Source organism: Protopterus annectens, chromosome 4.part0 (assembly GCF_019279795.1).
Source record: "Protopterus annectens isolate FY-2018-M chromosome 4.part0, PAN1.0, whole genome shotgun sequence".
In the NCBI taxonomy this organism is placed as follows: domain Eukaryota; kingdom Metazoa; phylum Chordata; order Ceratodontiformes; family Protopteridae; genus Protopterus; species Protopterus annectens.
Genome location: NC_056733.1, coordinates 673,523,615 through 673,544,133, shown reverse-complemented (window position 1 = coordinate 673,544,133; position 20,519 = coordinate 673,523,615). Strand labels below are relative to the sequence as shown.

At 37.7% G+C, this 20,519-nt stretch overlaps 1 protein-coding gene across 1 annotated transcript in view; it reads right to left on the bottom strand.

Annotated features, from left to right (window-relative positions):
* The window catches only part of GPN3 (GPN-loop GTPase 3), a 232,192-nt gene that overhangs the window by 202,384 nt on the left and 9,289 nt on the right, over window positions 1-20,519 (bottom strand). Inside the window, exons 2-3 of the mRNA XM_044068644.1 lie at window positions 7,479-7,587; window positions 4,158-4,325 (exon numbers count right to left, since the gene is read on the bottom strand). Of these exons, the coding sequence (XP_043924579.1) occupies window positions 4,158-4,325; window positions 7,479-7,587 (277 nt within the window). The remainder of the gene's footprint in view (window positions 1-4,157; window positions 4,326-7,478; window positions 7,588-20,519) is intronic.

The window sequence follows — 20,519 nt, the reverse complement described above, 5'->3', positions numbered from 1 at the left end:
TGTAAATACCCAAGCAGGATGGACGATTACCAGCAGGATGGACACTAAGTGTCCAAGGTGTGGCAGTGTTGGCTTGGAAAAACAGCATTTGGCACTTAAGACAAACTAACAGTCATTTTTTATGACAGTCAGCCACTGCACAACAAAACATTATGTGACTGTTAATAATTAGTGACCACTGTAGGGGAAAAAATCCAGTGAGTCAGCCAGAGAGCTGTATTGGGGAGTGTGTGTTTAATACCTTACTGGAATGCTGTATAAGGTGCATTTTAACACTGTTTAGAGATCGCTGTCAAATACAAGCCAAAAAAACATGCATGTGCTCAATTCTAATTGCGACACAAACCAGTCCAGTTATCTTGAAGGTAGACGTTTCTAGAAACAGGACTTGGAGCTAATTATGTTTTACAGACTGTATCTCTCAATATGCAAAAAAAAAAATTATGTATTTCCACATTCAATGAAAGGTAATTCTCTTTTTACACGCTATACATACTTGAAAACGGGATTACTGTAACCTTGAAAACAGAAGATGAAATTAATTTCTTCAGCAAGAAGGTGGCGAAGTGATTCTGCAGAGGGTCACACAGCAACAAAATGACTGGTGCCAAAGTCACGGCCTTAAGTTAAACGCAAAAAATGTATTATCATACCACTCGGCAAAAACATGGCCCCTACTGATTACCACATCAACTGCAACCCCCTAAGCACAAAACCTGTGGTTAGAGACCTGGATACTCAGGTTGACAACAATCTCACATTCGACCATCATGTAGCAGCAGTGGTCAGAAAAGCCTTTTACTTGGCTCATCTCATAAGTAAAGGGATTGCATCCAAAAAAAAGGAGGTTATTACCTCTCTGTACTCCTCCCTCATCAGGCCAATAATGTAGTATAATGCCCTGTTTGGCATGTACCTCTCCAAAAACCTGCATCGACTGGAAAGGCCACAGACATACTTCACAAAGAGAATCAATGGCCTCCAGCACCTGTCCTATGTGGACAGGCTCAAATTACTATCACTCTACTCTGTATCATACAGATTTGCTCAGAACTGATCTCTGTTTCGCCTACAAGGCAATTTTGGAGCCTGCCCTACTAGAGATGCTCCATATCCGTTAAGTCTAACTCCTTGCGCATTACCTGCTTAAAAGGCCTAAATCTAATATGCGACATCAACAAAACCTGCTGGAGAGACAGATTTGTCTCCCAGAGGTTGCCCTGTCGCTGGAACAGACTTCCCATACGCGTGAAACAGAGTACCTCGCTGACCCTCTTCAAGCGCAACCTTGATGAGTGGATGGGAAACTACAAATATGCCCCAGGGGTTCCACCGGTGTATCTCTATGACAGGGGGCGACATGTGCAGACTGAGGTTTAAACTCTTGGCAGGGTGACATGTGCAGACTGAGATTTAAACTCTTGGCTAGGCTTGTAAGGGCCTCAGGGCCATTAGCCTAGTTACCACCTATGAAAAACAGAAGGAGCGAGCCCTAAACTGGAAACACTCCCTCCTCAGCTTAAACAAGCAAATAAGACTTCTTGTAAAGTCCTCCAAAGCAAACTACAAATCCAAATTAGCTTCCTCAACTAAGGACAACCATAAGACGTTCTTCAGTTACATCCGTAACCTAAAAGGAAAGGCCAAGACTTGTGCCGAACTGGTAGTTAATGATACCATATATAAGGAGCCTGTGGACATAGCTAACCTGTTAAATATTTGACAGGTTCTGTGAAAACTTCACTCTCCTGTCCCTGCCACATCTACCCCATGACACCACTACCACCAGCCCCCATCCCTTATATCTCTAAAGAGAAGATTGTAAAACCCTCTCCAAGGCCAAAAACATAGCATCTATGACACCTGATAACATCCCAGGCTGCATCCTACATGGACTCCAACAAGAATTACCACCACCATTGGGTACTCTTTTCAATCACAGTCTTAGTATCACTTCATTCCAACTGAATGGAAAACGGACACTATTATTCCTTTGCACAAAGGTGGTGCCTCCACTGACCCCAGGAACTACAGCCCTATTAGCCTGACTAGCCTTATCTGCAAAGCCATGGAACGAATCATCACGGACCTTAACAAAGATATAGGTAATCTTCAAACATTTGACCCTACTCAGTTTGGATTTGTCAAAGGGAGACCATGCCTGTTAAACCTGGTGGACTTCTTCGAGACAGTCACTAAGACCCTGGATGAGGGGAAATCTGTGCATACAGCCTACCTAGACAAGGCTTTTGACACTATCCCCCACTCAGGCATCATTGACAAACTCACCCAGCTAGGTATCAACCCTTATATTGTTAGATGGGTCACTAACTGGCTCACTGACAGAACACATAGTCAAAATAGGGGACACCACCTCCAACAGGAGACCTGTAACCAGTGGTGTTCCACAGGGATCAGTCCTGGGGGACCTCTACTGTTTGCAATCTATTTCTCCGAAGTACAAGCAAAAAATAAAGGTCTGTGGCTGATAAAGTTTGTTGATGATTGCAAACTGGGAGTGGGCACAATCTCCAAATGATGTCAAAATCCCACAACACAGTCTTACACAAACAAATGATTGGTGCCAAAGTCATGGCCTTAAACTCAATGCAAAAAAAATGTATTATCCCTTTCGGAAAGAGCGATGTTCCTGATAACTACCACATCAACAGTAACACTCTAAAGTACACACTCAGTGGTGAGAGTCCTGGGCACACAGGTTGAGAGCAACCTTACCTTTGATCAGCATGTCTTCACAGTGGTAGGAAGGGCATTCTATATTGCTCATCTCATATGCAAGGGCATTGCCTCCAAGTTACAACCTTCCTGTACTCTTCCCTCATCAGGCCAATAATTGAGTACAACACTCCTTTTGGTATGTAACTTTCCAAGCACCTGCACCTGCAGCAATTGAAGAGACCACAAAGGTTTCTCACAAGGAAAATTCAAGGTCTTCAGCATCTGTCCTATGTGGATCATCTGAAATCACTATCACTTTATTCTGCTTCATGCAGACTACTCAGAGATGATGTCTGCCTTACACACAAGGCAATTTCTGCTATATTGGAAATGCTGCATATTCGCAAGACAAGTGGTACATGGGTTACTCGCTCTGAACACCTTAACCTGGTATGTGACATTAACAGCACCTTCTGGAGGGACAAATTAGTCTCCCAGAGGTTACCACACCTTTGGAACAGACTCTCACTTCATGTCAAACTGAGCACCTCATTGGCCCTCTTCAAACGCAATCTGGACAACTGGATGGGTAACCATAAATTCACCCTGGGGCTTCCACCTGCGCCCCTCTTGGACAAGGGCAATAGACTGTGGAAATAAGGGTAGAACTTGGCTAGGCTTGTAAGGGCCCTAGAGCCATTACCCTAGTAACTTCCTACAATCCTATAAAACAAATTTTTCTGTTTTTGAAGTTGTGCAACAAACATAAGATGGTCATAATAACCATCGCACTGCTGAAGGCAAGGATCAGAGCCAAACTCAAAACTACACAGTTCTTTCATGATGGCAAATATATATTATGCAGACAGATCAACTAACTTCGGTTACATCAGTTCACATTTAGGTAAACAGTTATCCACACTAGCTGTGGATTTGGGATCCATGAAATGAATCTCATAACAGCCATTTACTTACTGGGGATTTCCAAGTTAATAATTTCATACTAGTGTGCTCAGCCTGTCACCGATACATCATCTAAATCAGTCATTTAACACAATAACTGCAGCAACAGTCTCTCTGCCCTCCTGAAGTTTTCCACATGTATTGTATCCTCTCTGGTCAAATGTCTCCAAGTAGTTAATGGGATGTTCATCACTAGTAGAGACAATATTTGTGCTCTGCCAAGAAACGAGCAGTATGATAAGGGCCCCAAACGTATAGTGGGCATCTGTTCCAAACATTGCTGTTCACCCACCTAGACACAGCACCAGCTTTGCAGCAGTACTAGAATAAGAGGGAATGGCCATCAAGTAAACAAAGTTCCTTTACTCCCCTCATGTGAGCTGCTGTTGTGCCTTATTCATAAGGCTATCTTTAGCTAAGGCTGAAATTTAAAACATAGAAAAATAACTTTCTCTCTCCTCTTTTTCACTCAAATATTTTTAATGTACAATATAATGCACAAATGAATAACATACCTGGACAATCAAACAGTATATAATCATCTTCCACATGCCCAAGGCAGTTTTCAAGCCAATCAAAGTTGTTAGCAAAATATTCCATACAAAAAACTAGGCCACCATTGGGGCCAAATTTCAGAGTTTCATCTTCCATTACATCATCAACGTGAATCAGTTCTCGAATGTCTACAAATTAGAAAAAGAACAGTAATTATTACACCATGACTTTCTTCTCAAACAAAGCACTACATTTTGTAACCCTTTTCAGTCATATCCCTAACCAACAAATACTCTTCAAGTCATTTTCAGATGCAGACAATTCTTCTTTGTATGGTTTATGTCATTTTTTTTAAAAGATCTCAAAACATTTTACCAACGGTCTTCCAGTGCAGACCATGCTTAATGTATTTCTTATGTTCTACTCTGTCTCTATTATGATACTGCTGCAAATAAGGACTACCCCCCAAATGCATACAGTACTTTCCCCTAAAGGGGACCCACTGCATTATACACCCTAGTATTCCTCTACCCATTCTTACAGCTTTTCTCACGTCATCCTGACTTTAAATCATCTCACTTCTCAGATATTCATTTCCTCTGTTCTCAGTACTCATCTGCCACATACCGGTATAAACTACTCATCTGCCACATACCAGTATAAACTGTTCTTCATTCTTCTATGACAAACCTTAATGTTCCTACGTTTCAACATTATTTTAGTCTGTCAAAACATGTTTTCATTTGTTCCACTGTCTTGTACATCAACCCTACTGTAGACATTTCAAATGATGTAAAAAGGCACATCATTCCACTTGGTCACTTTGTAATGCCATTTTTAAAGATATCATAGAAAATTACTAGTACTGAACCCTGCAGTACTTCACTAGTCACCACCTATGTTCAAAAAATATTCCTATACACATCCAAATGATTTTGTTTCACTTTGGATTTGTTGTAGAATCTACTTCTACAATGCATTGTTTTAGAACCTTTTACACAAGACCATGCTGAATATCCAGCCAATGACTGCCTTATGTAGACTGTATCAAAACACTCCCCATTTTTCTGATTTGTCATCCCATTATGATCCAATCCCATCTCAAAGTGAACTCCAGGTCCTCTTTTTATTTTAGCTTCCTTTATACAAACACATTTTCATCCACCACTTATGAACTCTTCATAAATGTAGAAAGCTGTCTCTCTAGCCTTCCTGTTAGATAACTTACAATTTGGAGAAGGATGAAAAACGTCAATGCTTTATCCATACTCAAATTATTATTTCACCAGTTCCATTTCTAACATTATTTGCAAAATGTTTGTTCAGCATCCTTGCTTTCTTGTACAGATACTATTATGCCAATTCCTTAGTCCCTGTTATTAAAGTCCTCTTTCTCCTTTACTCACCTAAGTTCTGCTACACAAAAAAGGCTCCCTTGGAAAATAGTGGTCCTTTTTTTGATCAGACTGCTTCCCAGTAAATTTTAGTCTCTGTGCTGATCATTTGGTTTACAAAATGTCTTTAAGTTTGTTGCCTCCAAGATGAACACTTCAGACTTCTCTCTCTCCCCTCTAATAGTGGTTTACCAAGCCCTATGCCTGTTTTGGCAAAGTAATCCCACCCACAATACAGTGCATTTACTTCATAACTATAACAAGTGGCCCATCTACCACATTCACCTAAAGGTTTGCAAGAGCACTTATTAATGTGTCCGCTTTTCAAAACCCAACTTTCTAAAATCTAGAAATCTGAACATAACACACACACACCACACACACAAAACACACCACACACAAACTTTAAAACCCACCTTAACTTTGAGGTTAATTTCTAAACCTATCAGCTAGTGTACTACATGGACCCGTTGTCCAAGCTGAATTAGGAGTGGGCTACCTTAAATTATTCTTTGTTGTAAATATTATGAGACTTATTCATAGCTAGATGACAACTGATTCTAGATCAGTTGTGGTCTCTCCTCCAATGCCTACTTCACATCAGAGAAACACAATGCTACTTTTTCTTATTGCTTGAGGTCTGTGAAGTTTAATATAGCAATAACCCACGCCTGGGTGTGGGTAATGCTAAATTTACCCACGGTTGGCGTGGTTTGGTCCCGAGGGCGAAGCCCGAGGGACCAAACAAAGCCAACCGTGGGTAAATTTAGCATTACCCACACCCAGTGGTTATTGCTATTATCATGACATTATTTAAGAAAAGAAACTATTACTTTTCTTAAATAATGGCATAGTATAATGCCTGTTTACTGCCCTTCCGCAGATGTCTGGCATCCGCGGCAGTTCTGATGTACTGCGCGCCTGCGCAGTACATCAGAGCTGTGGGCAAAAGCAATGGAGAAAGCAAGATCTCCGTTGCTTTTTTTTTTGTGTTTCGCTATGTTAAATGAGTTTAACATAGCGAGACAGTTTTAAAATAAGCAACGGACATCTCCGTTGCTTATTTTAAAACTGTCTCGCTATGTTAAACTAATTTAACATAGCGAACACTAAAAGCAACGGAGATCTTGCTTTCTCCGTTACTTTTAAAACACTGTCTCGCTATGTTAAATGGGTTTAACATGGCGAGACAGCTTTAAAATAAGCAACGGAGATCTCCGTTGCTTATTTTAAAGCTGTCTCAGTATGTTAAACCCATTTAACATAGCGAGACAGTGTTTTAAAAAACCGAGTTATACTAATGGAAAAAAGTCCGGGCGACCGGACCTTTTTCCATTAGTATAACTCGATTTACAACGGGCACGCTGGCCAATCAGCGTGCACGTTTTGGGGGGATCATGGTATAATTTCAATTAACTAACGGCCAAGACAATAAAGAATAAACCTTATTCCTCACCATACCCAATCAGTCAGTCTATCATCCCTGCAAGTCTTCTATATCTTTTTGATAAGCCAGTGTATTAGCATCACAAGCAGTTTCCAGGTTTACAACATTTCAGATATACACGCATTTTGACTACTTTATAACGAAACACATGTACATCACCAATACAATGCAGGAGTATCACAGATCATAAAGGCCTTTCAGTGCTGGAACAGCTCAATGGCAGATACAGCTATCTGCAGCATGCAACAGCCTACACACAAAATGTCACGTCCTTGCAAATTTACTACAAGCACATCACACGGACAGAGAATGCTAAATGAATGTTTATCTGACAAACATTTAAGCAAAGTGAAGTTTCTTTACCTTTGTTGTGAAATGAAAAAAAAATGGGTATGTAACTGAAATAAAAGTGTAATACTCTGAAAGGAACATCAGTCTCACTTAATTAAGGTGCACATATGCAAAGCAAAACATTAAAACATAGATTTTTAATATCTCACCTGCCATGACAGGGTAGTCAAAGTATTCTGCTGCAGGATCAAGGTTTACCACTTGCACAGATCGATTTACAGTTTCGCAGTGCTGAACCATAGTGCAACAGTAAGTGCTCTGTAACACAACACATGTATCAATAAACCACCACCCTTTTCAGACTGTGTGTTCAATGGTCTACTGACCATGTGCATTAGTGAACTTCTTTTATGTTAAACAGAGTTGGAAGAACTAGAATTCGTAACCCCCCCCCCCACAAACACACACACACACACGCTTAAAGTCACAAACAAATATATAAGAAGGTGATCTGCAATCAAATGCAATGGTCTGCCTTTACAGAGCAAAAACTTCAAATACTGAAGTAAATGATAACAATGATTTACGCTGACAATACATGCATCAGTAGTGTTCATTGGTAAACCCAAATAAATGAAAGTAAATGACTTTTAAAAAGGAAATGTTTTTGCTCACCTACCACCAAGTGGGACGTTACACTTTATTAAACCCAATCAATCCTGATTGTAAAGTATCAGGGAGTGTAGTAGTATTCAGCAACCACCAAAGGAAAGGCATCAGGAATTCCAAAAAGAACTAGGAACCAGAAAACAGAATCCCCAACTGGATAAAATACCACCACCATGGAAATGGTACTGAAAATGTTTAACCACAAACAGATTATATTACATCTAGCCACAATATGTTTAAGCACACTCAGTTATACAAATATGCGCTTTCATCGCCAGTGTGACTTACGGACTTCAGAACAAAATAATTGATATAATCCATTGCACACAATATAAAGTAAAATTTAAAAACACCTGACATTTTTGCACCAATGTTCTTTGCCCTTTGATTAATCAATCAATTAACTGCACAGCTACCAAAACAGACAGGCGGGGAAAAACCTTACTCATTGTTAAACCAACCAGTTGTTTAACATACTGCCATAGGAAGGTGGTATGATGAAAAATAAATATGATTATTTACATTTAAAAATAACAAATAAATAAAACTATACAGAACATGTATTACCAATAATAAATAAAAAATGTTAAAAAAATCTTTTTCATCTGCCTATTCCTAATACATTAATCAAAGACCTAAAACTTTCCTTCATTTCTATTAAACCACTGAAGGAAAACCATAAAAAATAGTAAATGTGGTAACATGGTAACATAAATTATAATTTGTCTGCTTTCAATGTCAACAAAGAATTGTTTGAGACAGTATCACTGATCCGTGGTGGGGTGGTTGCATCTAACTTAAGTTGCCAATATAATTCTTTGTAATATAACTTATTTTGATAGAAACAGATAATACATGTTCTATATATTTTTATTGCACATATGAGTACACTGGATTCTCTTTCAGATTCTGCCTTCTGTTAGTATATTCACTACTTCTAGTAATGTTGGTTTAGATTTTGATTTCCATTTTCTACTAAAATAATTTCCTTAGTTACACCAATTTGCTCACCCAATATATCTGACAGAGCAGTCTACAAGGAATCTTTAGTTTGCCAACTCATTACACTCCCAGAAAATATGTTCCCAGTTGCCTCTTTCTTCCCCATCACACTTCCAACATTTGCTGTCTACCAGAGGAAAAATTTTTTTGGAGTCTACAAGCAAAGATCCTAAATCTTCCAGACCTTGCTGCATATTTCGGAGACATACATATATCCCCCCAATTGTTTCTTTGTGAATTGCTTATCCAATCTCTCTTCCCAATCCTTTCTAACCTCCTCTGATTAATTCTTATAGTTATCATGCAATATTTTACACACACTACTAATTATTCCTTTTTTTTAATGGCAGCTTCTGTTCTAGATTCTACTACAGTGCTGGTCTTTCATTTAAGAGCCCCCCCCCTCCTATTTTTCTCTTTTCCTATACTCTGATATCAATCCTCGACAGGGAAGGAAATATATAACCTGCAGTCCAAACAAATTTTTGGTGTCTTCCCACTCTATTACCTTTCCCTCTCTCGTTATTTGCTACCAACACCTTGGTTCCTTTACCAAATTTTTCCAATAAATTCCAGCTCCTCTTGCCCATTGTCTGCAACCCTGACTGCAGTTATCCCTATTGGCTGAATTTCATTTTCCATTCACGTGTTGGCTTAATTCAGTGGTGGCGGACCTATGACACGTGTGTCAAAGGTGACACACCATGACATTTTAGGTGACACACCAGCGTTTACCAACACCCGAGTTACCAAAGAAACTGAATGAACAAAAATACAAGAAATAGTTGACCCTGCACTTATCTATTAAAACTCAGCAACAAAAAAAAGTCATTAATTGATAATCAAATTAAATGCAATGTGTTCCATATTTTTTTCAGTTCAATTCAAAATTACTATTAAAAGTAGAGTAATTTTTTGGGTGCACTATTTTAAGCCCAATTATCAATGAGCATATAATTTTCCATATTGTAAGTCACTGTTTTTTCTTTTACTTTTATAATAGCAGCACACAATTGGACTGTATTTTTTTTTTAAGTAAACGAATATGTAAAGAATTGTTTCTCTTTTGTTGGAGGGGGGGGCATGCCAGCAGCGTCACGATAGACATTTTCTGAATTTTTGGCACACGGAGCCCAAAAGGTTCACCATCACTAGCTCAGTTCTTGGAATACTTTCTGCTACTTTATGAATAGAATATTCTGTATGATTGTTATTCTCCTTAAAGGTCTGCATCCAAAATCTCAGTCTCTCCTTGTTTCTTGTGCCTCCCCTGTTTCACCATCATCCCTTTCCACTTTAAAATTATAACTTTCTGCTTATGCTATGTACATGAGCCTTAACTGTGTTGCTCTGAAATACCACTTCAAATTGGGTAATCCGAATCCGCCTTGTTCTATTGGAAGTGTCAGCTTATCCCACTTGACTCTTGCCATCTTCCCCTCCCATATAAAACCCTTCAGCTCTTTATTAATTGCTATCCACAACTTCTCTTCTGGTTGATAAAAAGGGACTACAACATTTTAACTGCTTGTACCTTACTGTCCACATCCATATAACAAAGCATCCATTTTCTCAGGTTTTGTATCATCTTTTACTTAGTCTCTTCCCAAATATCCTTAGCTGTCACGCTGGAATCATTTTAATCCATACTCCTAAATACTTCATTTTATCATGTCGCTGATTAATTGCTGAAACAATTTGTGTGTAGGTACATAATTTACCACTACTGGCTTTGTTTTAGCTTTATTAATTTTGTAACCTGAAAAGATATGAAACAGTGTGAAAATGTTCCACAACACAGTAAAAGTCCTTTTCAGGTTTCCTCATGTATAAAACAATATCATCTGCAAATAAAGCCAGCTTTTCTTGACTACCATACCAATTACATCCTTGGATTTTTTTAATCCCTTATTTTGTTTGCCAACTGTTCTTAATATAATGCCAGTGGAGAGAGGGAGAGGACAACCCAACCTGGTTCCTCTACTCAAGCAGAAATTATCAGATAGGCCTCCACTCACTTTAATTTTCACCCTTGATCCCTCCTATATCCTCCTAATCAGCCTTATAATTTTATTAGGGAATACAGATGCTTCCATTGTCCTGCTTATAAAGTCCCAGCTTACTCTGCATGAAGACCCACAAACAACAGTGGTATTTTCTTACATTCTGCTTCCCTTTCGATCATCAATGTTCTGTTAATGTTGTCAAATGTTTGCCTCCCCGCCACAAAACCACATTGATCCATATCTATCAATTTTGCCATTCTTTTAGCCATTATAGACATAAGCACTTTATAATCATGGTTTAGTATTGATATGGGCCTGTATGAAGCTGGATCTGATGGATCTTTACCCTCTTTAGGTATTACAGTAACCACCATCTTCCAGGATACTGGTACTTCTCCTCCTCTTAAAATACTGTTAAACAAAACCTTCTAGATCTTTATCAGTTTTTCACCCCTAGCTTTCAAACTTCCACAGATTGGTTGTACATCACCATTTTTATTTCCAACTTCTCCTATCCTAACTACTAGTAACCGGGCTTCATCTTCCTCTAACCTTGGCATATTTAATTCTTCCATAAACAATTTCATTTGTACATTTTCTTAATTTCCATATTTTTCTTTCGGTTTTATACAGACTTTCATAAAATTTCTGTGACATTTCTAATACTTTTACAGGATCTCATATCTTCCTTGTTGTAGAAGCCCTAAGCCTGGTGACAGCCTTTTCTACTTTCTGTTGCACGAGTTGCTGTGATAAAAATTTTTGTGCACCAGAGTTATTATCAAAAAACAGTCGCTTAACAGCAACCTTTCTAAACTCATGCATATTATTGAGGTAATCCCTTATTTTCTGTTTAGCATTCTACAGTTGCTATTCTTCTACTGTGGGATTCCCCTATGTTGCAATACATTTGTCAATACCTCTAAACAATTCTTGTTACTTCTTAACCACATCTCCCTTTCTTTTATTTCATCCCTATTTGCAAACTCCGATTTAATTTTATCTTAGACATTTCTTCTGAAATATAGCTAGGGACTATCTTCTCTATTCTAATAACTCCTGAATAATTTTCCACTACCCATTCCTTAAATTCCTCTCTTTTTAACAGACAGGGGTGAAAGCACCAGTACCTCATTTTTATTTCATTACCTGTATTTTTATTTTAGTCATTTTTCTAGTCGACTCTTGTGCTTTTTTTCCTTCTCTCAAACATTTTCCGTTAAAACACTGGAAAAGGTTTCAGTGGGACAGACTCTCTGTGGTGTTTATTACCAGAAGAACAAGAAGACTCTTCTGTTTCACAGCTCACTTTTGTGTTGGACAAACTTTTGTATTTCTTCCTTAGTGTGTACTTCATCAAAAATGATTTTGTCCACCAGGAAAAAATATTTTGAAGACAGCTGGGTACAGGAGTTTGAATCTCATGCCTGCTTCTCAACATTCCCTGAATAATGGAATAAATTTATACCTCTTCTGCCTGGTGTACAATGAGTAGTCATTCTCCACAAACACTCTGCTGTCTCTCACTTTTAGTGCTTTGTCCTTCTGCCACAGTTTTGTCAGAATAAACTCCTTCTGCTGGTAAGACTACATCTTTACTATTAAAGGTCAAGGCTGTTTTCTCATAGTCAGGTTTGGATCATACACACGATGTGTCCTTTCACTTAATTCCTGCTGTTAGAATACCAGCCCAGCTGCTTACTTGCACTTTCATAAAATACACTGTTCCTTCCAGCTTCTCTGGTACAGCAGAAAATCTCAGGTTTTCCCTACATGCCCTGTTCTCCAATTCTATTTGTTGTTGAGTCTTTCGGCTTTTCCCGGTTAGGGGTCGCCACAGCAGAACTCTGGTCCGCTAATGACTGGCAGCAGATTTTTACGTGCAGAGTTGCCAGCTCTGACGCACAACCTTCAACGAAGGTACGCCCATTCACGCAAGTCTCCACACAGAAGACTCTCTAGCTGAGAATCAAACAGGACGTCGTACTGTGAGGCGACAACACTACCGCAGCACCACCACCGCAGTTTCTATCCTGGGTCTACCACTATATATTTATTAATGATCCCACATCTCCACCCACCATGCTAATTTAGTTCAGTATGCAAATGCCTCAACATTCATTTGCGAGACCTCAACAATAAATAAGCTCCAAGACATTACCCTAAAATCTTTCTCCTCTGTAGAAACCTGGCTCAAAGAATCAAACCTCCTACTCAACCCCAAGTAAACCAAGTTAATGCGGTTCACCTCAAAAAGTTGCCAAAAATCAAAAACAATCTTTTAGCATAATGTCAGAAAATAATGTCAGCAAATAAAACTGTCACTGAAACTAACTCACAGTAAACTTCTAGCGTCATAACAGATGACACTTCTAGGTATCGTAATAGAGGACCATCTCAAATATGACCAGCATACACTGCACACCATTAAATCTACACACCAGAAAATAGGCTCCCTTTATAGGATCAATGGATTCCTTGCAGACACTGCAAGAAAAACTATAGCAATCGCCTTCTTACTGCTGACTGTCTTATGTGCTGATCCTATCCTAACAAACAATACTCAAAGAAAGAAACTTGCTTACACCAATTAAACGGCTTGAACTGCACAACTGTCTAACATATTCACAAGTGACTACAACACAAACTCATTCAACATCCAGAAAAATGCCTTACACTACAAAACTTATTACTACCCTACTGTTTATCAAGAGACCTCCGTTCTAGTAACGGATTCTTATTACTTACAAATAACTCAAATAATGCTGCAGGAGACTCGCTCTACCCCAATGCATTGCTAAAACTTTGGAATAGTATCCCCATGCAAATAAAACTCTGGCAAACTCAGTAGTTTTAAACCACTATTTAGACTACTTCTTAACTAATTCTGGTCTTGTACAACGTTTTCACTGTCCAAATACTCTCCTTAAACATAATATTCTAAACCTCTTACTGAAATGGCAACATTTTTATAGATATATTTTAACTGCTGCCTGTACAATCCACCAAGTTACACTGTGCTCTTTAGTAACTTCACCTCTTTAAAATCTTAAAAAAAAAATAATATATATATATATATATATATTTATATATATATATATATATATACACACACATATATATATATATACATATATATATATATATATATACATATACACACATATATATATATATATATATATATATATATATATATACACATATATACATACATATACACATACATACATACACACACACACACATATATAAAAATGTAAGAAATGTAACAAGTCTGTGTTTGACTAGACCTTAGTATAATGCAATGTAAACAGATGGGAGCTTTTCTCTCTGGGCCTCCATTGAAAATGGATATTACCCAGTTGGACTTTCTTGGTAAACAAAGACAGACAGACAAACAAATAAATAAATAAATAAATAAATAAATAAATAAATAAAGCACCCAATCATGGTGTGCACAGTAGAACCAGGACTGGGAAAATTGGCACTGCAGAATCCTTCAAGACACAGAAACATTCCTACAATGGTGTTAGGCCAGACTCAGGGGGAAGATGGTCCCCCGATGTATGTAGAAGGAAGCAACAGTCCACAAAAACTGACAGGCCAAAAAAAGAGCCATAAAGATGATAGCGTGGACTATTGTGGTTAAGGAAAAATTAGAGAGACTGTTACAATTATGCAAGAAGCCCAAAAAAATTCCAGATAGAAGATATTCAAAAAGATTAAGAGAGAAAAATTAAGAGGAAAAAAAAATACTTGCACAAGAAAAAATATCAAAAGCTTCAAATAAAAATGTACAGAGGAAGTTCGAAAATAGAGAGATTTTTGAAAAGTACAGAAAAGTAGTATGGACATGGGAAAGAAAAGATATCTGATATAGTGCAATATTTATGCAAAGGAGAAAGCCACATTAAACAATCTCCAAACATATTTGAAGAGAAATGTAGGTAAAGGCACCCAGATGTGGAAAATTTCACAATACAAAAAATATGTGGCTGAAGAGGACATGTCCAGAAAGATGTTCTAGAGCTTTCGATAGAATTCCTGCAGGAAATAGAGTGTAAATAATGTACTCTCAGTTTAGAAGAAAATAAATCTAAGGCAAGAGTTGTTTGACTTGATGGACATTCATATCAAGATCAATAAAAGAAATAGATTAGAGAAAGTAAATAAGGCCAAAAAAGTTAGAAGTTTGAAAACAAATTAATTTGTTAATAGTCTTGATTAGCATGTTAATGTAATATAACGAAAGTAAATATGATATACTACTGTGCAGCTAAATAGATAAAGTCTTACCACAAAAATACAGTGCAAGAAGGGAAAGGAAGGGATGAAATAAAATGCCAACAAGGAACCATCAAATAAAGAAAACTATAAAGTAATTAAAATGAGCAGTATATACAAGAGGAATCAGATCATCAAAATTACTTAAATAAAAAAGATGCGATTAGAACAGACCAGGATCTACCACATATTACTGCAAATAACAAACTAAAGTTAACCAGCACAGGTAGAAAAACTTAGAAGATATGTAGATAAATATAAAGAAAAAGTACTACGTAAGGACCCAAAAAAAGTTTTCAGAGAATTGGGAAACAAAGCAATGGAATAAACACACCACAAAAAAAGAAAGAAATAGACACATTTTGAAGAAATATTTATGAAGACCCTGTGGAACAAAAAAAGAAAGAAATAGACACATTCTGAAGAAATATTTATGAAGACCCTGTGGAACATAAAGATGCTGAATGGATAGAAAAATTAAACAAAATAGTAAGGAGGTCAGCTATACAGTATATGAAATGGAATGAAGTAACACAGAAACTGAAACAAAAATTAAGAAAAGCTCCTAATTGGAAAAACCCTAGGCCCAGATGCAGTACCTACCTTGTGGTTAAAACCATCAACATCTTTTTGCAAAGATTTAGACCTGAGCTACTTACATGTGCATCCCAGACAGACACTACCCTGTTTAACAGGAAAAACTATACTCCTTACGAGTGAACCTATAAGCCATCTTAAAAACTACAGACCAATAACTTGCCTTTCCGACAATGTACAAACTACATACTGGAATTGATGCAGACAGAGTTTATAATCATTTAGAAGAAAACTCAATCATGGAAAAGGAACAAAAGGATAACAAATGAAGGTCATACAAAACAATGGATCATTTGCTGCTAAATAAAGTCATAATGAAGAAAAAAAAGAGAAGAATTTAAGCAAGGTAGGGACAGATTACAAAAAAAGCATTCATTCATAGATTAAGAAGTGGTTACAGATGTATAAAAAATATTTCCTACACTTATCAATTACACTAACCATAAAGAAGTAACAAATCACTCTGCAATTAAGCCATGACAAAAGGCAATTATTACCCAGAGATAAAATTTCAAAGGGGGACATTCCAGGGTGAGTCTTTGTCACCGATGTTTTGTCTAACCCTTAAGCAATTAAGCTGTTTCTTAATAGATTACGTCTTGGTCATAATTTAGAACCCTGTTAAACAACCTTGCGAAAAGATTTCTCATCCGCTTATTGTGGACATCTTAAAACTGTATAGTTCATTGGTTGAGGAGTTGAAAGCACAAGTGCAAGTGGTTAAAAATCTTTCTCACAGGATATAAAAATTACATTTGGTCTTGATAAATGTGCAAAAGCAACGTTTAAAGCATGAAAGCTGCAGTACCAAGAAAATATCAGTCTAGGACAGAAATGTGATATAAAGGAATCTGAGCGTGAAGAAGTGTATAAACATTTGGGAATTGATGAAAGATTTGCAATAATAAATGTGAACAAAACTCAGAAATACTTCAGAAGTCTAAAACTTACATTGAAAACAGTTGTGATATCAAGGAATAAAGTCCAAGCTATAAACCAATTTGCTTTCCTGTCTTAGCTTACAATTTTGGTGGGACTGACTGGCCCCAAAAGATCCTGGATTAGTTTGGCAGAAAAAACAAGAAAAATGCTTCACGAATTATAAATAGAAGGAAAGAAATGTGGAAAAGCCATGTATAGAGATCTCCTAGAATGACCTCAAATTGGTCAGAATATGGTGCAGGAGTGGTTAAGGAGATGCGAGTTGAATAAGATCATAGGAAGGCACTATGGAAGGACGACCACTGCTCTTAAAGTTGCCAACCAGTTTATTAATCACACAATAAAAAATGGGAAAAAAAAAACCATAAAAAAAAATCAACGCTTGAAGTGTCACTGTGTTTTCGTCTTATTCAAAACTTCAACAAATGTGCCACAACACTCCTTACATCCTTATGGTGGATTAAACAAGACCGGCGAACTTGTAGGTTCTCGGCAAGAGCAAAACAAGGATAAAGATGACAAAATGGATGGATTTACTAATATTTTAATGGGGGAAACTAATGATTCTATCTGGAGAACAGAAGAAGAAGGCGGTTCCATTCGCAGGAACACAAATGACAGACTAGGTGACTGTACACAAACTGTTAAGAGACTTGGATAAACTCAATATTAACTAAGAAATATGTTTTTAATAGACATGAACAGATAGTGGTTGGCAGCAATAATGAAACATGGTAATAATATAGACAAGTTAGAAAGTTTGTTATTTACATATAAATCCTTGGATCTATACAATGCATATTTAAAAGAGTGTGCAAGATTAAGTCATCCTCAACATCTTTTGGCTGTTCCCATTAGGGGTCGCCACAGAGGATCGTCTGTTTCCATTTCTTCCTGTTCTCTGCATCTTGCTCTGTCATAACAACCACCTGCATGGCCTCTCTCACCACATCCATAAACCTTATCTTAGGCCTTCCGCTTTTCCTGTTACCTGGTAGCTTCATCCTTGGCATCTTTTTCCCCAATATACTCAGCATCCCTCCTCAGCACACGTCCAAACCAACGTAATCTTGCCTCTCTGGCTTTGTCTCCAAACCTTACAACCTGGGCTGACCCTCTAATATACTTATTCCTAATTCTGTCCACCTTCGTCACACCCAGTGCAAATCTTAACATCTTTAACTCTGCCACATCCAGCTCTAACTCCTGCCTTTTTGTCAGTGCCACTGTCTCCAACCCACATAATATAGCTGGTCTCACTACCTTCTTGTAGACCTTCCCTTTCACCCTTACTGGTACTCATCTGTCACAAATCACTCCTGACACTTCTCCACCCACTCCATCCTGCCTGTACTCTCTTCTTCACCTCTCTTCCACACTCACCATTACTCTGAACTATCGATCCCAAGTAGTTAAACTCATCCACCTTCGCCACCTCTACTCCTAGCATCCTCACCATTCCTCTATCCTCCCTCTCATTCACACACATATATTCTGTCTTAGTCCTGCTGACCTTCATTCCTCTTCTCTCTAGAGCATACCTCCATCTCTCCAGGGTCTCCTCCACCTGTTCCCTACTCTCACTACAGATCACAATGTCATCTGCAAACATCATAGTCCACGGGGACTCCTGTCTGATTTTGTCTGTCAACCTGTCCATCACCACTGCAAATAAGAAAGGGCTCAGAGCTGATCCTTGATGTAATACCATCTCCACCTTAAACGCATCCGTCACTCCCAACGCAGACCTCACCTCTGTCACACTACCCTTGTACATATCCTGTACCACTTTTACATACTTCTCTGACACTCCCGACGTCCTCATACAATACCACAACTCCGCTCTATGCACCCTGTCATATGCTTTCTCTAAGTCTACAAAAACACAATGCAACTCCTTCTGACCTTCTCTGTACTTCTCCATCAACACTCTGAGCAAACATCGCATCTGTAGTGCTCTTTCCTGGCATGAAACCATACTGCTGATCACTAATCATCACGTCCCTTCTTAACCTAGCTTCCACTACTCTTTCCCATAACTTCATGCTGTGACTGATCAATTTAATCCCTCTGTAGCTACACCATCAACATCACCCTTATTCTTAAAAATTGGTACCAAAACACTTTTTCTCCATTCCTCAAGCATCCTCTCACTTTCCAAAATTTCATTAAACAATCTGGTTAAAAACTCCACTACCATTTCACCTAAACACCTCCATGTTTCCACAGGTATGTCATCTGGACCAACAGCCTTTCCATTCGTCATCCTCTTTATAGCCATCCTTACTTCCTCCTTGCTAATCCACTGCACTTCATGATTCACTATCCCCACATCATCCAACCTTCTCGCCCTCTCATTCTCTTCATTCATCAACCCCTCAAAGTACTCTTTCCATCTGCTCAACACACTCTCCTCGCTTATATGTTTCCCTCATTATCCTTTATCACCTTTACCTGCTGCAAATCTTTCGTAGCTCAATCCCTCTGTCTAGCCAACTGGTACAGGTCCTTTTCTCCCTCCTTAGTGTCCAACCTTTCATCCAACTCTTCATATGCCTTATCCTTGGCCTTCGCCACCTCTCTCTTTGCCATGCACCTCATCTCCTTAGACTCCTGTCTACTTTCTTCATCTCTCTGACAATCTCACAAGTACAATTACATTTACAATTGTACAAGTGTACAAGACTAAGTATTGTCCCAAAAAGTCTTAGAGTATGTAAATACCCAAATAATGTGGAAGATGGCTTGGAGTTTCACAAGGAGCTAGTGAACATTTTTGACAGATATGGAATGGACATAAAGAAAGCCATCATTAGGCAAAATGAAAAAGACATGGATGTAATGTTTAGACAAACTGAGCACATTAATCATAACATAGTAAATGATTTATTATTTACTGCTGAATGGGAGAAAAACAAATATTTTTGATATCATGGAAAAGGTTGAAGGAAATGTAAGAATGTCTTTAATAGGAAAATAAGGAAATTAGACAGAGACAAGAAAAAATAGAACATAGTTACCCTAGACCTACAACCTACAAGAACCACCATAAAGGAAATGAGAGAAGGCATGAGAGAGAGAGAGAGAGAGAGAGAGAACAATAATAATCAAAATAGGAACACGCAACAAGAAAGATTTGAAAACAAGGACTTTTACAGAAGACCTCATTATGATTTCAATGACCCTTTAGAGTATCACCCTCTCCAGAGTTCGGAGAGATTAAAGAACAAAGGATCGGTGTACTACAACAAATGGAGAGAGGGAAACAGGGGTAGTCAGTGGCGAAATTAAATGAACCCATAGGACAAGACAGTATTAACAAAGAAAGTTTTAAAGGTTATAATAATTTTAATTTTAGTAATATAGAAATTATTGAATTTTATTTTAGGTTATTTTCAAATTTAAATGTATTCCATGTAAAAAAAAAAATCAGACATAAGCAGAGTAATAATAGATTTATTTATTAGAAAAAAAGATTTTAGAACTTGTGCTTAAGGACTATGAATGTGAGAATAACATAAAAGAAACATTAAGTAGGAAAAATATATATAACCCCCACTCCATCTACAACTTACAAATTTTGAAATATTAGTGAAGAAAGAGCTAAGAGAAGGAATAAAACAAAATAAAGTGATTTCCAACTTAACTAAGGAGGAAAGAAATATTTTAGAGGGAATTAGAAAGTAACTTTTGAGAGTAATAAGGCCTGGTGAGGGAGGGGGAACAGTATTTATGGATACTATTATT